This window comes from Octopus bimaculoides, chromosome 4 (assembly GCF_001194135.2).
Source record: "Octopus bimaculoides isolate UCB-OBI-ISO-001 chromosome 4, ASM119413v2, whole genome shotgun sequence".
Lineage (NCBI taxonomy): Eukaryota > Metazoa > Mollusca > Cephalopoda > Octopoda > Octopodidae > Octopus > Octopus bimaculoides.
Window position 1 is genome coordinate 127,146,955 of NC_068984.1, and position 14,829 is coordinate 127,161,783.

Genomic DNA, 14,829 nt, shown 5'->3' on the forward strand with positions numbered 1-14,829 from the left:
CCATTTCGAGCGTGGCCGTTTTCGTGCGGGTGACACGTAAAAGCACCCACTACACTCTCTGAGTGGTTGGCGTTAGGAAGGGCATCCAGCTGTAGAAACTCTGCCAAATCAGACTGGAGCCTGGTGTTGCCATCCGGTTTCACCAGTCCTCAGTCAAATCGTCCAACCCATGCTAGCATGGAAAGCGGACGTTAAACGATGATGATGATGATATATATATATATATGTTAAATCTCTGAACGAGGTATAAACAGTAACTGCACAATAACGTGAAGTATATTTGCCACTTAAATGTGGCTAAACCCTAAGCACATTATCGTGCAGTTACTGTTTATACCTCGTTCAGAGGTATGAACGTCTTTGGCATCATCATCATCCTCATCATCATCCTTCCCATCATCATCATCATCATCATCTAACATTATTAACATTTGACGGATATTTGTCCTCATCTTGTTTGTTGTTAACACAACATTTCAGCTGATATACCCTCCAGCCTTCATCAGGTGCCTTGGAGAAATTTTGAACTTGGGTTCTCATTCCTAAGGTATTTTTTGATGTTGTTGTTATTATCATTATTATTATTATTATTATCATTATTATTATTATTCAGGTCACTGCCTGGAATCGAACTCAGAATCTTGGGGTTAGTAGCCCGCGCTCTTAACCACTACGCCATATGCCCATGGGCATATGGCATAATAACATAATAACATAATAACATCGAAAAATACCTTAGGAATGAGAACCTAGGTTTGAAATTTCCCCAAGACACCTGATGAAGGCTGGAGGGTATATCAGCTGAAATGTTGTGTTAACAACAAACAACTGGAGGAAAATATCCATCAAACGTAAATAATGTAAATAATGTACATAATTCCTCATCTCTTAAATATAGAACTGTATCATCATCTAATGTCTTTTGTCCATGTGGCATGGGTTGGATGGTGTGACCAGAGCTGGCAAGCTTTGGGTCTGTACCAGACTCCAGTCTGATTTGGCATGGTTTCTACAGCTGGATGCCCTTCCTAATGCCAATCACTTTACTGAGTGTGCTGGGTGCTTTTATGTGGCACTGCATGGGCACTTTTATGTGACACCACATGGGTGCTTTTACGTGGCACCAACCATGAGTGCTTTATACAACCAGAAGGATCTGTCATATGAACAAAATTACTGCATTTGATAATGCTATAAAGATTTTTACCTGGTTCTGTTTTATCTTGGTCTTCATTACAACTAGTCTCCTTGGTGTGGTTTTCAAATACAGGTATTTGCCAAAACTCATTAGTTTGCTGAATGCTCTATTAAATAAACCACAACAATAAAAAATAAAAGGATTAACAAAATATACTAATAATTCAAATATTGTTTTATTATTTTGTTGCTCTACTTGTTTCTGCCCTCAAACTGTGGCCATGCTACAGCACAACCTTGAAGAATTTTAATCGAACAAATTAGCCCGAGTACTTATTTTTAAGCCTTCTACTTATTCTATCAGTCTCTTTTGCCAAATTGCTAAGTTCTGGGGATGTAAACATCAGTTCTCAATCAGTGGTGGGAGACAAACACAGACACCAAGATACACACACACATACATAATATATATATATACATACATACATAAATCAGAAATGGAAAAACAATAAATTCAAAGTAACTCACATACTTTTGAAGTGATGTACAGATATTGTATATTTAGAATAATAAGGTAGTCAGAATGTTGGATGATTATATATATATATATATATTTTTTTTTTTTTTTTTGATAAATCCGATAATGGAAGAAAGCGTTAAAAATGTAAATAAAATGTAAATAAATAATAAAATATATATAATCATCCAACATTCTGACTACCTTAATCTAAATATACAATATCTGCACATCACTTCAAAAACTCTCTCTCTCTCTGTATATATATATATATATATATATATATATATATATATATATGACAGGCTTCTTTCAGTTACCATCTACCAAATCCACTCACAAGGTTGTGGTCATCTCAAGGTTATAGTAGAAGACACTTTACCAAGTGGGACCGAACCCAGAACTATCTGGTTGAGAAGCAAAGCCCTAACCACACAGCCATGTCTGTAATTTTATTTTCATTAGTTTTAATAGGTGGCAAGTTGGTTATTTGTGAGCATGCTAGTCAAAAGGCTCAGTGGCATTTCTTCTGGCTTTACATTCTGAGTTCAAATACCACTGAGGGTGATCTTTAACTTGGAGTCATTCACAGTCAATAAAACAAGTACCACTTGAGCAGTTGGGTTGATGTAAATGACTAGCCCTGACCCTCACCAAAAAATTTCAGGCCTTGTGCTTACAAAAGAAAGAAAAATTGGCTGTGTGGATAGGCGCAGGAGTGGCTGTGTGGTAAGTAGCTTGCTTACCAACCACATGGTTCCGGGTCCAGTCCCACTGCGTGGCACCCTGGGCAAGTGTCTTCTACTATAGCCTCAGGCCGACCAAAGCCTTGTGAGTGGATTTGGTAGACGGAAACTGAAAGAAGTCCGGCGTATATATGTATATGTATGTGTATGTATGTGTCTGTGTTTGTCTCCCCAACATCGCTTGACAACCGATGCTGGTGTGTTTACGTCCCCGTAACTTAGCGGTTCGGCAAAATGAGACTGATAGAATAAGTACTAGGCTTACAAAGAATAAGTCCTGGGGGTCGATTTGCTCCACTAAAGACAGTGCTCCAGCATGGCTGCAGTCAAATGACTGAAACAAGTAAAAGAGTAAAAGAGTAATAGTTTAATCAAGAGGTAGGGATAATGTCCAAGGTTCTCAACCATTTTAATCAATTTGGAGATATTGATAAGGTCAATCATCAATCTATGAATTGACATCTGCAGCGAAAATGTGAGCAGAAAAGGAATTCCAAAGCTGGAATTGAAGAGAGGAAATGTTTAATGATAATGAGTTGCGTGGCTCCCATGGCAAAGTGAGACGCCGAAGGGAATGACAAGACAAATCCAGACAAGTGTGCTGGGGTAGCTTGTGTGGAGGTGGTATGCAATGTAACTAGCTAGTTCTGTGAAGCAAAAGTCATTGTTATAGTAGTAATAGAATAGTCAAAGTAAATGAGTAGAGTATTAGGTTGATGAATAAGTTTTTTCACACTCAGTCAAGTGGCCTTCATTTGAATGTAATCTTAGATGTCTGTCTCAGTTGTGTAGTTAAGACCTACAATGGAGCAGTAATCTGCTCTATTGTAGGTCTTAACTACTCAACTGATTAGCTGAAGAGTTTTCTGACCCTGGAGTAAGTTCAGTGATTGGGATTCAGCTTTTGTTATATCATATATTATGTATACAGGGTCACCCGAAAAGATTATCAAAGATGGTATGGGCTAATGTTTTGTAAACTATGAGAAAATTTCCTAACTTTACTTCTCTGTAGACAACATTGAAAAACAAGACATTGAATGAGTGTGGTAACAACTTCTTTTATTTATTTACTTATTTATTTTTACTTGTTTCAGTCATTGGATTGTGCCCATGCTGGGTTATCGCCTTGAAGGATTTAGTCAAACAAATCGATCCCAGTACTTATTTTTTTTAATTTGGGACTTATTTATTGGTCTCTTTTGCCAAAACAGCTATTTACAGGGATATAAACAAACCAACACTGGTTGTCAAGTGGTGTATATTTGTTTGTGAGTGGGATATATCCAAACATAGAGACACACACAAATATACAAATATATATACATGTATCATAGGTTTCCACACAGTTTCCATCTACCAAATCCACTCACACAAGACATTGGTTGACTCAGGACTACAGTAGAAGACACTTGCCCAAGGTACTGTGTAGTGGGACTGAACTCAAAACCATATGATGACAAAGCTAGTTCCTTAATCACACAACCATGCTCGAATGTTCACAAAAGAAAATTATATACCTACATTGTACCAAGTAAACTTCCACCTAATTCCTGTTAAAATCTAAACTCCCTTATTATGTACTCAAACAATTCACACATAAGACTTAATGATGCAACCATACTATGATGACTCATTTATGTCTGTTCATTATCCTTTTCAAGAATCTAGAAATAATTCTGCTGTATCCCATTTCAAAGAATTGCTTAATAATTATTCCTATTTGGATTCTAGATTGCCAACTTTAATTATGAAGTAATTGGCAAAATGGTAATTCTCTATGTGATAATATATAATCAAATGAAAGATAGAACAGATTAACTATACGGAACAAAGTAATGTTTATTGCAAAGTCTTTCAAATGGGATAAGTTTTGACTAAATGAATTACAACTTGGTGAATTTATAACTTCAAACAACTGCCAGATTGAGAAAATGCATTCACTGTAGTTTCACATTTAGCATTATATTATAAGAAGATAATCTGTTGATATTCATTTTATTATACAAAGGCATCTAAAAAGTAAATAAACATCATTATTCTTGAAAGATTTATTTCTCCCTTTTTCTTTGAATATTTGCTAGTTGAAGGTTTTCTTCTAGCTATTCTACTACAGAAGCCAAATTGATGGAGATACCTCACAGAAATACCCTGTGACTCATTACCAGCTACCTTACAATGTGGATCATTTTCACAAAACCTACTCAACAGCCCAAAGGCATCTCCCAGGAGACCCAGGTCAGTCTGAGCGGGATGCTGTTGGTTCCTCTCCTTTGCTGGCAAATTATATATATGACCACTCTGTTGACCATGGCAAGAGGAATTCCAAGGTTTTGTGCAATCTTATGCTAGTTAAATCCACTATCAGATTGACTCACAATATGCCCTTTTTCAAACTCAGTACTTTTGATTCTAGTGTTTACAACATGGCTAGTTACTATAAACAATTAATAGACCATTCAAGCCAAGTGAAATCATAGTTGTGGCCAATGTAGTGTCACATAACTGGCACCCATGCCAGTGGCACATAAAACGCACCTTTTGAACATTGGGCCTCATGGAGACAGAGTGGCCGATGCTGATGGCACATGAAAAACACCTTTTGAGTGTTGGGCCTCATGGAAGCTATGACAAATGACCAAGACCTTTAACATTATGCTGTGCTTGACAAGAAGACCCATCACGCCAAATGAAATCGTAGTCATGGCAGATACTGGTGTCACACAAATGGCACCTGTGCCAGTGAGATGTAAAAGCACCCATTACAGTCTTGGAGTGGTTGGCATTAGGAAGGGCATCCAGCTGTAGAAACCATGCCAAATCAGACTAGAGTCTGGTACAGCGTTCCAGCCCTGGTCAAACTGCCCAACCCATGCCAGCATGGACAACAGACGTTAAATGATGATGATGATACCGAATGAAAAATAACAATACATTAACAAGTTTGAAACAGCAAATGGTGTCCATACAGAAAAAAGCAGTATAAATGAGAGGTGTCTATTTACTTTTGAGGTGTCCGTGTATATCATTGAAATGGTACAATGTTAAATTATCTGATTGAACATTAGCTGAATATTATGTTCTGAGAGCTGGTGTACTTTAGTAATGATATTTCAAGATTGTGTCTCAAAATAACAAGGTTATTGTATTTCAGTGTTGAAGTCTATTAAATTGTTTCTTCTTCAATTGACTAGTGGTACCCATTATAATGACATTCATGTCATATTATCATTATATCATCAATATGTTCAGCTGCCATGCTGAGATGTTTCAAAAGCCAAAATAAAATTATCAATTCGATCTTAACTGTTTTACTGAATCCATTTCCCATCATTGTAATAAAATTTGTTGCTTTCATTAATTTTTTTTTTATCTAAAATTATAGAACTGAATTGTATTAGACTTTACTCATGTTTCATAAAGTAGATAACTACAGTATTGCTGTTTATGCTGCAATGTTAGCTAATGTTCTCTCTGACAATTTAAGTAACTAAGTGATTTTGAAAAATATTTAAGACATTCTATTTTCTAAATGTGCCCGCACAAAGACAATAAAAAAAGAACAGCAACAGTTTTCTATGCCACCATTCCCAAGATAGCCATCTTTTTCTTTCCTTTTTATTTTTTTCTTCATTATTAATACTGTTATTTTCATGGGGGAAAGGAAAATGATAATCTCCTGTTCAGTGCAACAAATCCTCGAGATGAGAAGTGAAGTTATTACAAGAGAACAAGTCAAATAAGATTAGCAGTTAGATTGGTGAGTTGATTGCCAACAAAGATAGGCACATATCTCATTTGAATATATACTTCCAAAGAAACAACCACTTCAAGGAAATTTTATTCACTATACCTTTCGTTCTCTCCATCCTTATATTGCTTTCTTTTTCTTCTCTCTCTCTCTCTCTTTCCACTTTTAAGGATTATTGTCACAATTAAGGAAATACATTTTGCTCTTAATTCTAAGAGCTACTACAGAAACAACAACAGCAACAACAACAACAACAACAGCTACTACTACTAGTTGTAGCAGTAGTAGAGCAGCTATTACATGTGTAAGTGGGAAGATAAAAATGTGTATTTGATAAGAAAGCGTTCATCAATGTTGTTAGTTGAGAGCATCAGTGATGAGTGATCGAAGCGACAGGGCGAAAGTAATCAATAAAACATAGTCAACAATCTGATCAAGATGAAACTGCAGTCTAAAGATAAATGAAATATTTGAAGGAAAAAAATATCAGTTGAACTATATCTTTCATAATAATTATCTTTAGTCTTTCTTCAGACAAATGAGGAGAGTTTTTAGTAATTTTATCAACTTAATCATCATTGCAGATAAGAAAACAGTCATTTAATTAAGAATATTATGAACTACTTCTTATATTGACAACAATGTCAAACATTTCATTAAGAAAATAAATTTACAAGAAATATAAAATCAATCAAGTTAAACCAGTAAAATTGAATATTTTCCCAAAGGAATATCTAATTTTTACTAATTCTTTAGTTAATGCAGCAAACTTGAATTTCAAATCATTCCAAGGTAAAAATAATCTTTTAATCTCATAAAATAATAAAGATATATAACTTTTTATTCATTAAATGATGAGATGACTGAAAGTTTTTTTTTTTTTTTTTTTTTTTTTTTTTTTTTTTTTTTTTTCATGGAAGTATATATGCTAATTACAGTAACATAATTATTTCAGGAAACAGAATTGCTTGTCAGAGCTTCAAAGATGGAATGAAGTTTATATTCTGAAGAAAGGGGTTTTTATTCCGTAAACAGTAGGAACATAATCAGCTGAGTGTTCTAAAAGATGACTCGTATATATTCAAGGTTACACAATTTTCTAAGTATTATTGATTTTACTTCAGACACCTTGATGAGGAATTGTCAGTATAAATATCTCCACAATGGTTGTGCCATATAATTAAGGTTATTTTAACTTAGAGTCTTTTCATGTTCATTAAAGATTAGCAAAACAAAAATTAATGAAGTAAAAATTAACAAAGTAATTTTCATGTTCAAAATAGGACAAGAAGCCTGTCAGTTGAAATAATATTTTAGTATGGGACTTAGGAATGTGTAGCACAATTTCTCAACTGCCATAAAAATATTTGGAATCACCTTGTAAGTTAATTCTGAAGAAGGTTGAGATTGTGTACTAGTTGGTAGCAAACTTGACGTATATTGCCTTAAGTTTGTCATTATAGTTAGGAAAAATCTAAAGAATGTTATTGTTTAATACCTGCATCTTTCCAGTGAGTTCTTTGTCTCACAAACATTAAATAGACCATAATAATGAGGCAGCTACCTCTTTTGACTATTTCTATGTGCAAGTCTGAAATAGATGTGACATCATTATGACCACTAGCTTGGTGGTCTACTGTTTCAATGATCTGAACATATTTCTGCATTGGGCCTGTAACAGCATGTTCTTGAAATGTCTGATCTAAATTTAGCAAACCCATTAACATCAAGTTCGTCAAAGACACTAACTACATTTAGCAAACCTATTAATGCTAAACCTTTCACTGAGATTCAGAAACAATGAAATTCATGCTACCAAAGCTTTTAAAAAAGATATTGAAGTGCATAACATAACTCATCCTTTTCAATAAGGTGAATGGAATGCTTATTTGAATACAATATGGCTGAAAGGTCAAACCAGTACTTCACTAGTCAGTGGAGTTCCAATGAATACTTAAGACACCCAACAGGCTAGTTTAAGCTAGCCAGATCATTAGTTAAGTGAATAGTCTATAGATCAATGCAGTAAGTTCACCCCCTAACTACCTACGATTTGTAGAAAAGTGATTATTAAAGTGAGTCAAGTTCTAGCTATTTATGAACTCAAACTGATGATACTAGTGGAAGCAATCGATCTTCTGACCGAACCAAGAAAATTTGCTTTCCATAGTCTGTTCATATTAATGATACTATATGTTAGCTGCAACTTCTGATAGAAGGGGTGGGATTTGAACTCAGAAAGCTCAGAGTCAGAACGGATACTGCAGGACATCCTGTCCAATGCCTAAACAATTTCATCAATATGCTGCTCTGAACTCATCTGAAGAATAAAGTCAGGAGTTAGGGTACAGAATCAGAGCATAGGTACATTAACCATGGAGTTCAGTTAGCATGGATACACACACTACAATGGTGCAAATTTACAGGGAACACTTGATCCAAAAGATGAAAAGTAGATAGAACCCATAAGCAGAGAAATTAACTTGGAGGGTCTCGTGCCAGACACAGCTTTGCTGATATCAAGTACAACTTTTCCTTTGTCAAGATTCTCATGAGTGAGAGATACTGACAAATGAAATAGAAGACCGAATCACCCTAGATCATACTCTATGGAAACTAAATTGGTGATCACTGAGAAAGGAGAGGCAACATAACGACGAGGACATTTGTTTATATCTATGATCATCAGTTGGGAAATGCTGGAATTGAAAGTAATAGGGTGGTAGTTAGCAGGAAATAACCATGTTTCCATAGACTGAGACAGATGCCTCTAGAGAGATCAGGAGATTGAAAAGGTTGGCAAGGGTATGAGCTGCTTGTGCACTTTTTGAGGGTACTGGAAGTGGTACTATCAGAATCGATAACCTCAGTGGGTTGGCGTGATCACAGAAATTGTTGGTAGGAAAGAAGACTATAAAAGTATAAATACAATATAGATTCTTAATACTGGCACAAAGCCACAGATTTAGTGAGAGGTAAATAATCAATTAGATTGTCTCCTGTAGTAGACTAGTACTTATTTTAATCAATCTGTGTAAGGATGAATGGCAAAGTCAAACTTGATGGGATCTGAATTCAGAACATAAAACTGAATAGCACTAGGTATTTTGTTTAATAAATTACTAATTCTACGGATCAACCATTCTCCAAAGTCTAAATTTAATGATAACAAACAATGACTTCTTCAGTGTAATATAAATCCTGAGTATAGTGTGTTCTTATATTTTTCAATAGAATTGAAAAAGAAAATTAGATGAAGTAGGATCTGTCAGGAATTGAAATCAGATCATTATATACGAAATTACAGCTATTTCAAGCACCTAATCCAATGATAGCAAAAAACCAGAAGTTTCCTTCCTTCCTTCCTGGGATGATCAGTTAGTTGTCATGTAATTAAGTTAATTACATGATTTTTCAACAACAGAGGTATGTATAAATGTGTGATCAACTTCATTGACTTCTAGGTATCATTATTAATATCCAGTTTAAGGTGGCAAGCTAGCAGAGTCATTAGCATGCCAAGTGAAATACTTAGTGGTATTTTATCCATCTTTATGGTCTGAGTTCAAATTCCACCATGGTCAACTTTGCCTTTCATGATTATTGATATGCAGTTCTTGTACCACCCACACCAGCCACAGGAACTGAACTCAGCAATGCAATTAACAAAGAGGGGACCTCTATATAATTGCATGCCCTGCAATAATTTATTACAACAAAAGGTCCTTCAAATCACATTGCATTTTCTTAAATAAGGAAACAACAGATAGTGTAGTCCATCATACCACTGAAAAGAGAGGAGGATCATGACTGGAATACCTTTAATCATAGGTCTTCTCAATCAAGGTTTATCTGGGGCTAATTAACAACAAACTTCTAGAGGAGTTGAAATGAGCACTGCAATTTTATAGTGTTATAAAATTAAGGAAATAATTTTTATAGTGTTATAAAATAGTGTTTTATAGTGTTATTTCCTTTTTGATACCAGTTTACATGTAGGATATGAACTATAAGCTTTTCAGTTAGTTTTCTGATGCCTTTTCTACTTAGTAAGCCACTCTTCTTTAACCCAGACTATTCTTATTACTAACATGAAAATAGATAAATAAATCAATAAACTGTGATTTATATAACTGAATAACAATAAATGAGTTTGATAAGTGATTAATACCTAAGTAGCATCATTTTAAAAATTAATTCATGCCCAGAATATCCTGAGTAAGAAAATCAATCAATACTGAGTTTGGAAATTAATCTAAGTCTTACCATCTTGAGTTAAAGGTACCATGTAGGAAGTTTGACACCCTTGTGATGTCAAATGATCAAAGCAATTATAGGGTACAGAGGAGTTCAATGTAAAGAACTGCATAGCTGTTTCTGGTATGATTATGGCATGACTCAAATGAATAGCAATTCTAAAAGAGATCAATAAAGAATTGAACTAACACACACTGGACTCATTATATTACCATAATCCACTATTATCATTAATTTCTTTCCAACAAAAACAAATAGCTTTGAACAACTAGCAGACTTGAAAGGGAGCTATAAATGAAAGTGGCTTGTAATGAATTGCATGAGAAAACTGTGCTTTAAGTTGTAGATGTATGAAGAAAGGTTTTAATACATTGGTTATGTTTGTAAATTGTGGTGCAGTGAATAAATGCTATACATTCACTTTGTTGATGAACATTACCAGCTATCACTGTAGGAGAGCGGATGAAGAGAAGAAACAATTGTCTGCAGTCACCAGTTTGTGCAATGAAATATGGCTCTGATTTCCTTCCAATATAACATGAAAGTCTGTTTGGTTATATAAAGTAACAATGGAAAATACAAAAGATAGTTCCCACCATCAATGTTTGCCACAGTGGGAAAACAGACATTAAAGTGAAAATGTTGAAAACAATAGTAATGAATTTTCTTAGCATAGCAGAGCACTGGGCATTTGTTTCACTTTTAAAATATTGCATCACCAAACAAAGGATTATTATCTCATATCCTTAGCTTCCTAGGTTGTATGGGGGGGGGGGGGGAAGAATATGCTGAGAAGCCTAAATGTGGTAGAAATACAATACAAATAGATTTTATAGACAAATGAAATGAAAATTGTATAATAGTAAAATTTTATAACACTTAAGTAGATCATTCTTAAATTATTAGTCAAAACAGCTGTGATGCTGTTTTAGTCTTTGATTATTAATGATATATTTCATGTTATCTTTCTAAGAACAAATGGAAGTAAACAAAAGCAGTAGAGAGGGGCTCCCTAGGGTGTGTTTATGACTCTAAGATAATTCCATCTATATTTTGTTAAATGGAGCCGCATTTAATGGTGATTGTGATACATTCAGCACCTGTACTTCTTTTAAACAGTAAATACTGTTGGTCACATTCATACTGACTGTCAATATTTTTATTAACTTTTGTGTAAACATTCTTGAGGTAAATATTTCCATTGTAAACATTCCTAGCTATATAATATGGAAGATATAGAGAACTTCTAAGCTAGATTGAACATAAAGATTATTTCTGAAAAATCAATATTTACAGTAAGGTTAAATAAAGGATTCTACATTAGATGGGGTTATATTAGTACTGTCAATGTTATTACTGACAAACAATCACTCAACTATCCAGCAGATGCAATGACTACCTATTTCCCCTCAACTACCACAGAATATCAATAGAAATAAATGGAATGGTCAATAGAGAATGGTCAGTAGTAGTTTCAGTTTTATGACAGTACAGAATATTATATTAGAACATAAAGATAGAGATAACTGTTGATATCATTGAAGAGAATAAAAAAAAAAGAATTTTTTTTTTATTATGCTTCAAGACACTGGCAACAATTTCTTTATTCATCATACACTGATGAGGACTGGATACATATTCAGTAGAAGAATAGCCAGGGAAACAGATGGTATGTTTATCATATAGGTAAGAGAAAGAGAAATACCATGTATTTGGCGGTAGAGCTCTTGGCACTCCTGCCAAATTGTTGATAAAGTAAAATCTTTATTCTACCTAATTTTTCCAGTGACAACTGAGGCCTAATATTTTACATATTATTATTAGATTATTGTTAAAAGGATTAGTTTAAACATTTGTTTCAATCATGTTATTTTATCAATATGTCATTTTCAATACAAATGAAAAACAACTCTTTCAGTTCTGTACACTGCCATTTCCTTGTCTTCAATCTTAATACTACATGCTAAATAGACAATATATTATATCCATGTTTGTAATTCTTGATTGATTACCTCATTTATATATCATTAACACTTACTTTATACATCCTTCAGCACCAATATTTATGAAACCTGTTCTTTGTTATAATTTAGTAAATTATGTCGTGCATATTCTAAGCTATATATTCAACACTTCCATAATTTACTTACATATTTTTTATTATCTGTTCAGTCAATATTATCATTTAATCTTCTATTAGATGTTGTAAAACATTCTCCAGTAGCTTTATATATTTTTCTATTACTGATACCATGAAACATCAGCTGATGAGTGTTGCCAGGCACACCCAACTAAAACAGGCTTTAACTCTTTAGCATTTAAACCGGCCATATCTGGCTTAAATATTCTACTTGTTTTATGCTGAAAGCAATCAGATCTAGTCTCTTTCACCTGCACAACAATGTCATTTTGAAAATATACAATCATATCACTGAAATCTCAAAGCTATGAGATAATGCAGGATTAATTCAAAACAATGTCAATAAATAGGCATTACATTTGGCAGAGTAATCTGAATACTAAAGGGTTAAATGAACTAATGAAAATTAATTCACAAATGTATAGATTGCATACAGTAGTTCCTTGGTCAGAAAGCTGTTCATTTTGCTAAGAAAAATTAACTCTATGGATGCCAGCTGACTGAATGAAAAAAACACCCTTAGTTGTATTATGTAATACAGACTACACTGCAAAGGAAGAATCGATAAATGCACTCTTCCATAAGACATAGCAACTTTAAAGGTTTCAAGTAACAGGTCCACCACTCAAGATCTATTAAAATATTAAAAGCAATACATTGGGACAGCAGTAAAAGAAAAGTACTCATATGAAGACATAAATGTAGTTGGATAGAAGTATTGTAGAGTTAGTCTTTGTAAATAGTAAAATTCTCTTATTCTAATTGAATGAGAGAATAATGGAGTGGTTCTTGAAATGTTTAAAGAGGAAATTGATTTTAGATCTCCAATTAAAACATTGTAGAGAGATTCAGCTGTATAACTCTACTACTGAAAGTAAATATTATAGTAAGAGTAAATGAAACAAAATGAAAAAAATATATATTTATTTTTGAGTGGAGAGTAAGGATATCCATAATGAATAAAAAAAAATATTTCAATAGAATAAAATAAAATGAATACAAATTGTAATGTATAATCATTAATTTAGTATTCTAGCATGTTAGTCATAGAATTTCAATGGCAGCAGTAGAAATTGAATAGCAGTAGAGAATAACTGGTCAAATACTGAAAGAAACTAGCTTTCTTAGTTTTGTATTTGTTTCGTAAGATATATGTTCAAGGGGACGGGCCATATACAAATGAAGGAAGAAATTATAGAACTATAAAGTCTACCAATACAAGGGGAAACATAACTGTATCCTTGAGTCATTGAGTCAATGTTGTTGATTGAATAAAACAAAAAGAAATATCATAGATCATAAGACTAATGCTTGGTAAAAGAAATATATCTCAGTCTTAATAAACATGGGAACACAAATAATGGTTAAGTGAATTTGATCTTTTTAAATAGATTACAAAAAATGTTTAATAAAGAATTAAACATTATAAAAATGAAGGTCTGATAAATGTTTATGGTTAAACAGTGGAAAATGTTAATATAAAATTAATTAATGTTCATTTGGATCTAATTAATTATGCAAATTAATTAAGACTAGAAAAAAACAACAGCAATAATTAGTTCATTTTAAGTTGGTTCTAAAATCACATAGTCCATTGGGCCAGCACTTTACTTCTTCTCTTTTTCCTTCATCATCATCATCATCATCATCACCATCATCAACACCATCCTCATCATCACCATCACTATTGTTTTAACATCTATTTTCCCATACTTGCAAGAGATAGACAGAGTTTACTGAAGCAGATTTTCTATGGCTGGATACCCTTCCTGTCACCAATCCTTACTTGTTTCCAAGCAAGATAATATTTCCCCATGTCCAGATGTTTTTTCTTTTTTTTTTGCAGAATATTGTTAGTATCTTGAGAGAAAAGCTGAACATTAGAAGCATCAGTTGTGGTGTGCAAGAGAGACGATTGCGCTGGTATGGACATGTGGTGAGAATGGATGAGGATAACTGCGTGAAAAAGTGCCACACCCTAACAGTTGAGGGAACCCGTGGAAGAGGTAGGCCCAGGAAGACCTGGGCTGAGGTGGTGAGGCAAGACCTTCGTACATTGGGCTTCACCGAGGCGATGACTACTGACCGAGACCTTTGGAAATGTGCTGTGCATGAGAAGACCCGGCAAGCCAAGTAAGATCGTTGCCAGTGCCCCTGGACTGGTTCTTGTGCGGGTGGCACATGAGATGCACCATTTTGAGCGTGGCCATTGCCAGTACCGCCTGACTGGCTCCCGTAGGATTTTCGAGCGAGATCGTTGCCAGTGCCCCTGGACTGGCTT

At 34.1% G+C, this 14,829-nt stretch overlaps 1 protein-coding gene across 3 annotated transcripts in view; it reads right to left on the bottom strand.

The window, feature by feature from the left end:
• The window catches only part of LOC106871170 (uncharacterized), a 103,057-nt gene that overhangs the window by 16,931 nt on the left and 71,297 nt on the right, over positions 1-14,829 (bottom strand). For all 3 annotated transcript variants that reach the window (XM_014917500.2, XM_014917498.2, XM_014917499.2), the window contains one exon: positions 1,208-1,304. In XM_014917500.2, the coding sequence (XP_014772986.1) occupies positions 1,208-1,304 (97 nt within the window). The remainder of the gene's footprint in view (positions 1-1,207; positions 1,305-14,829) is intronic.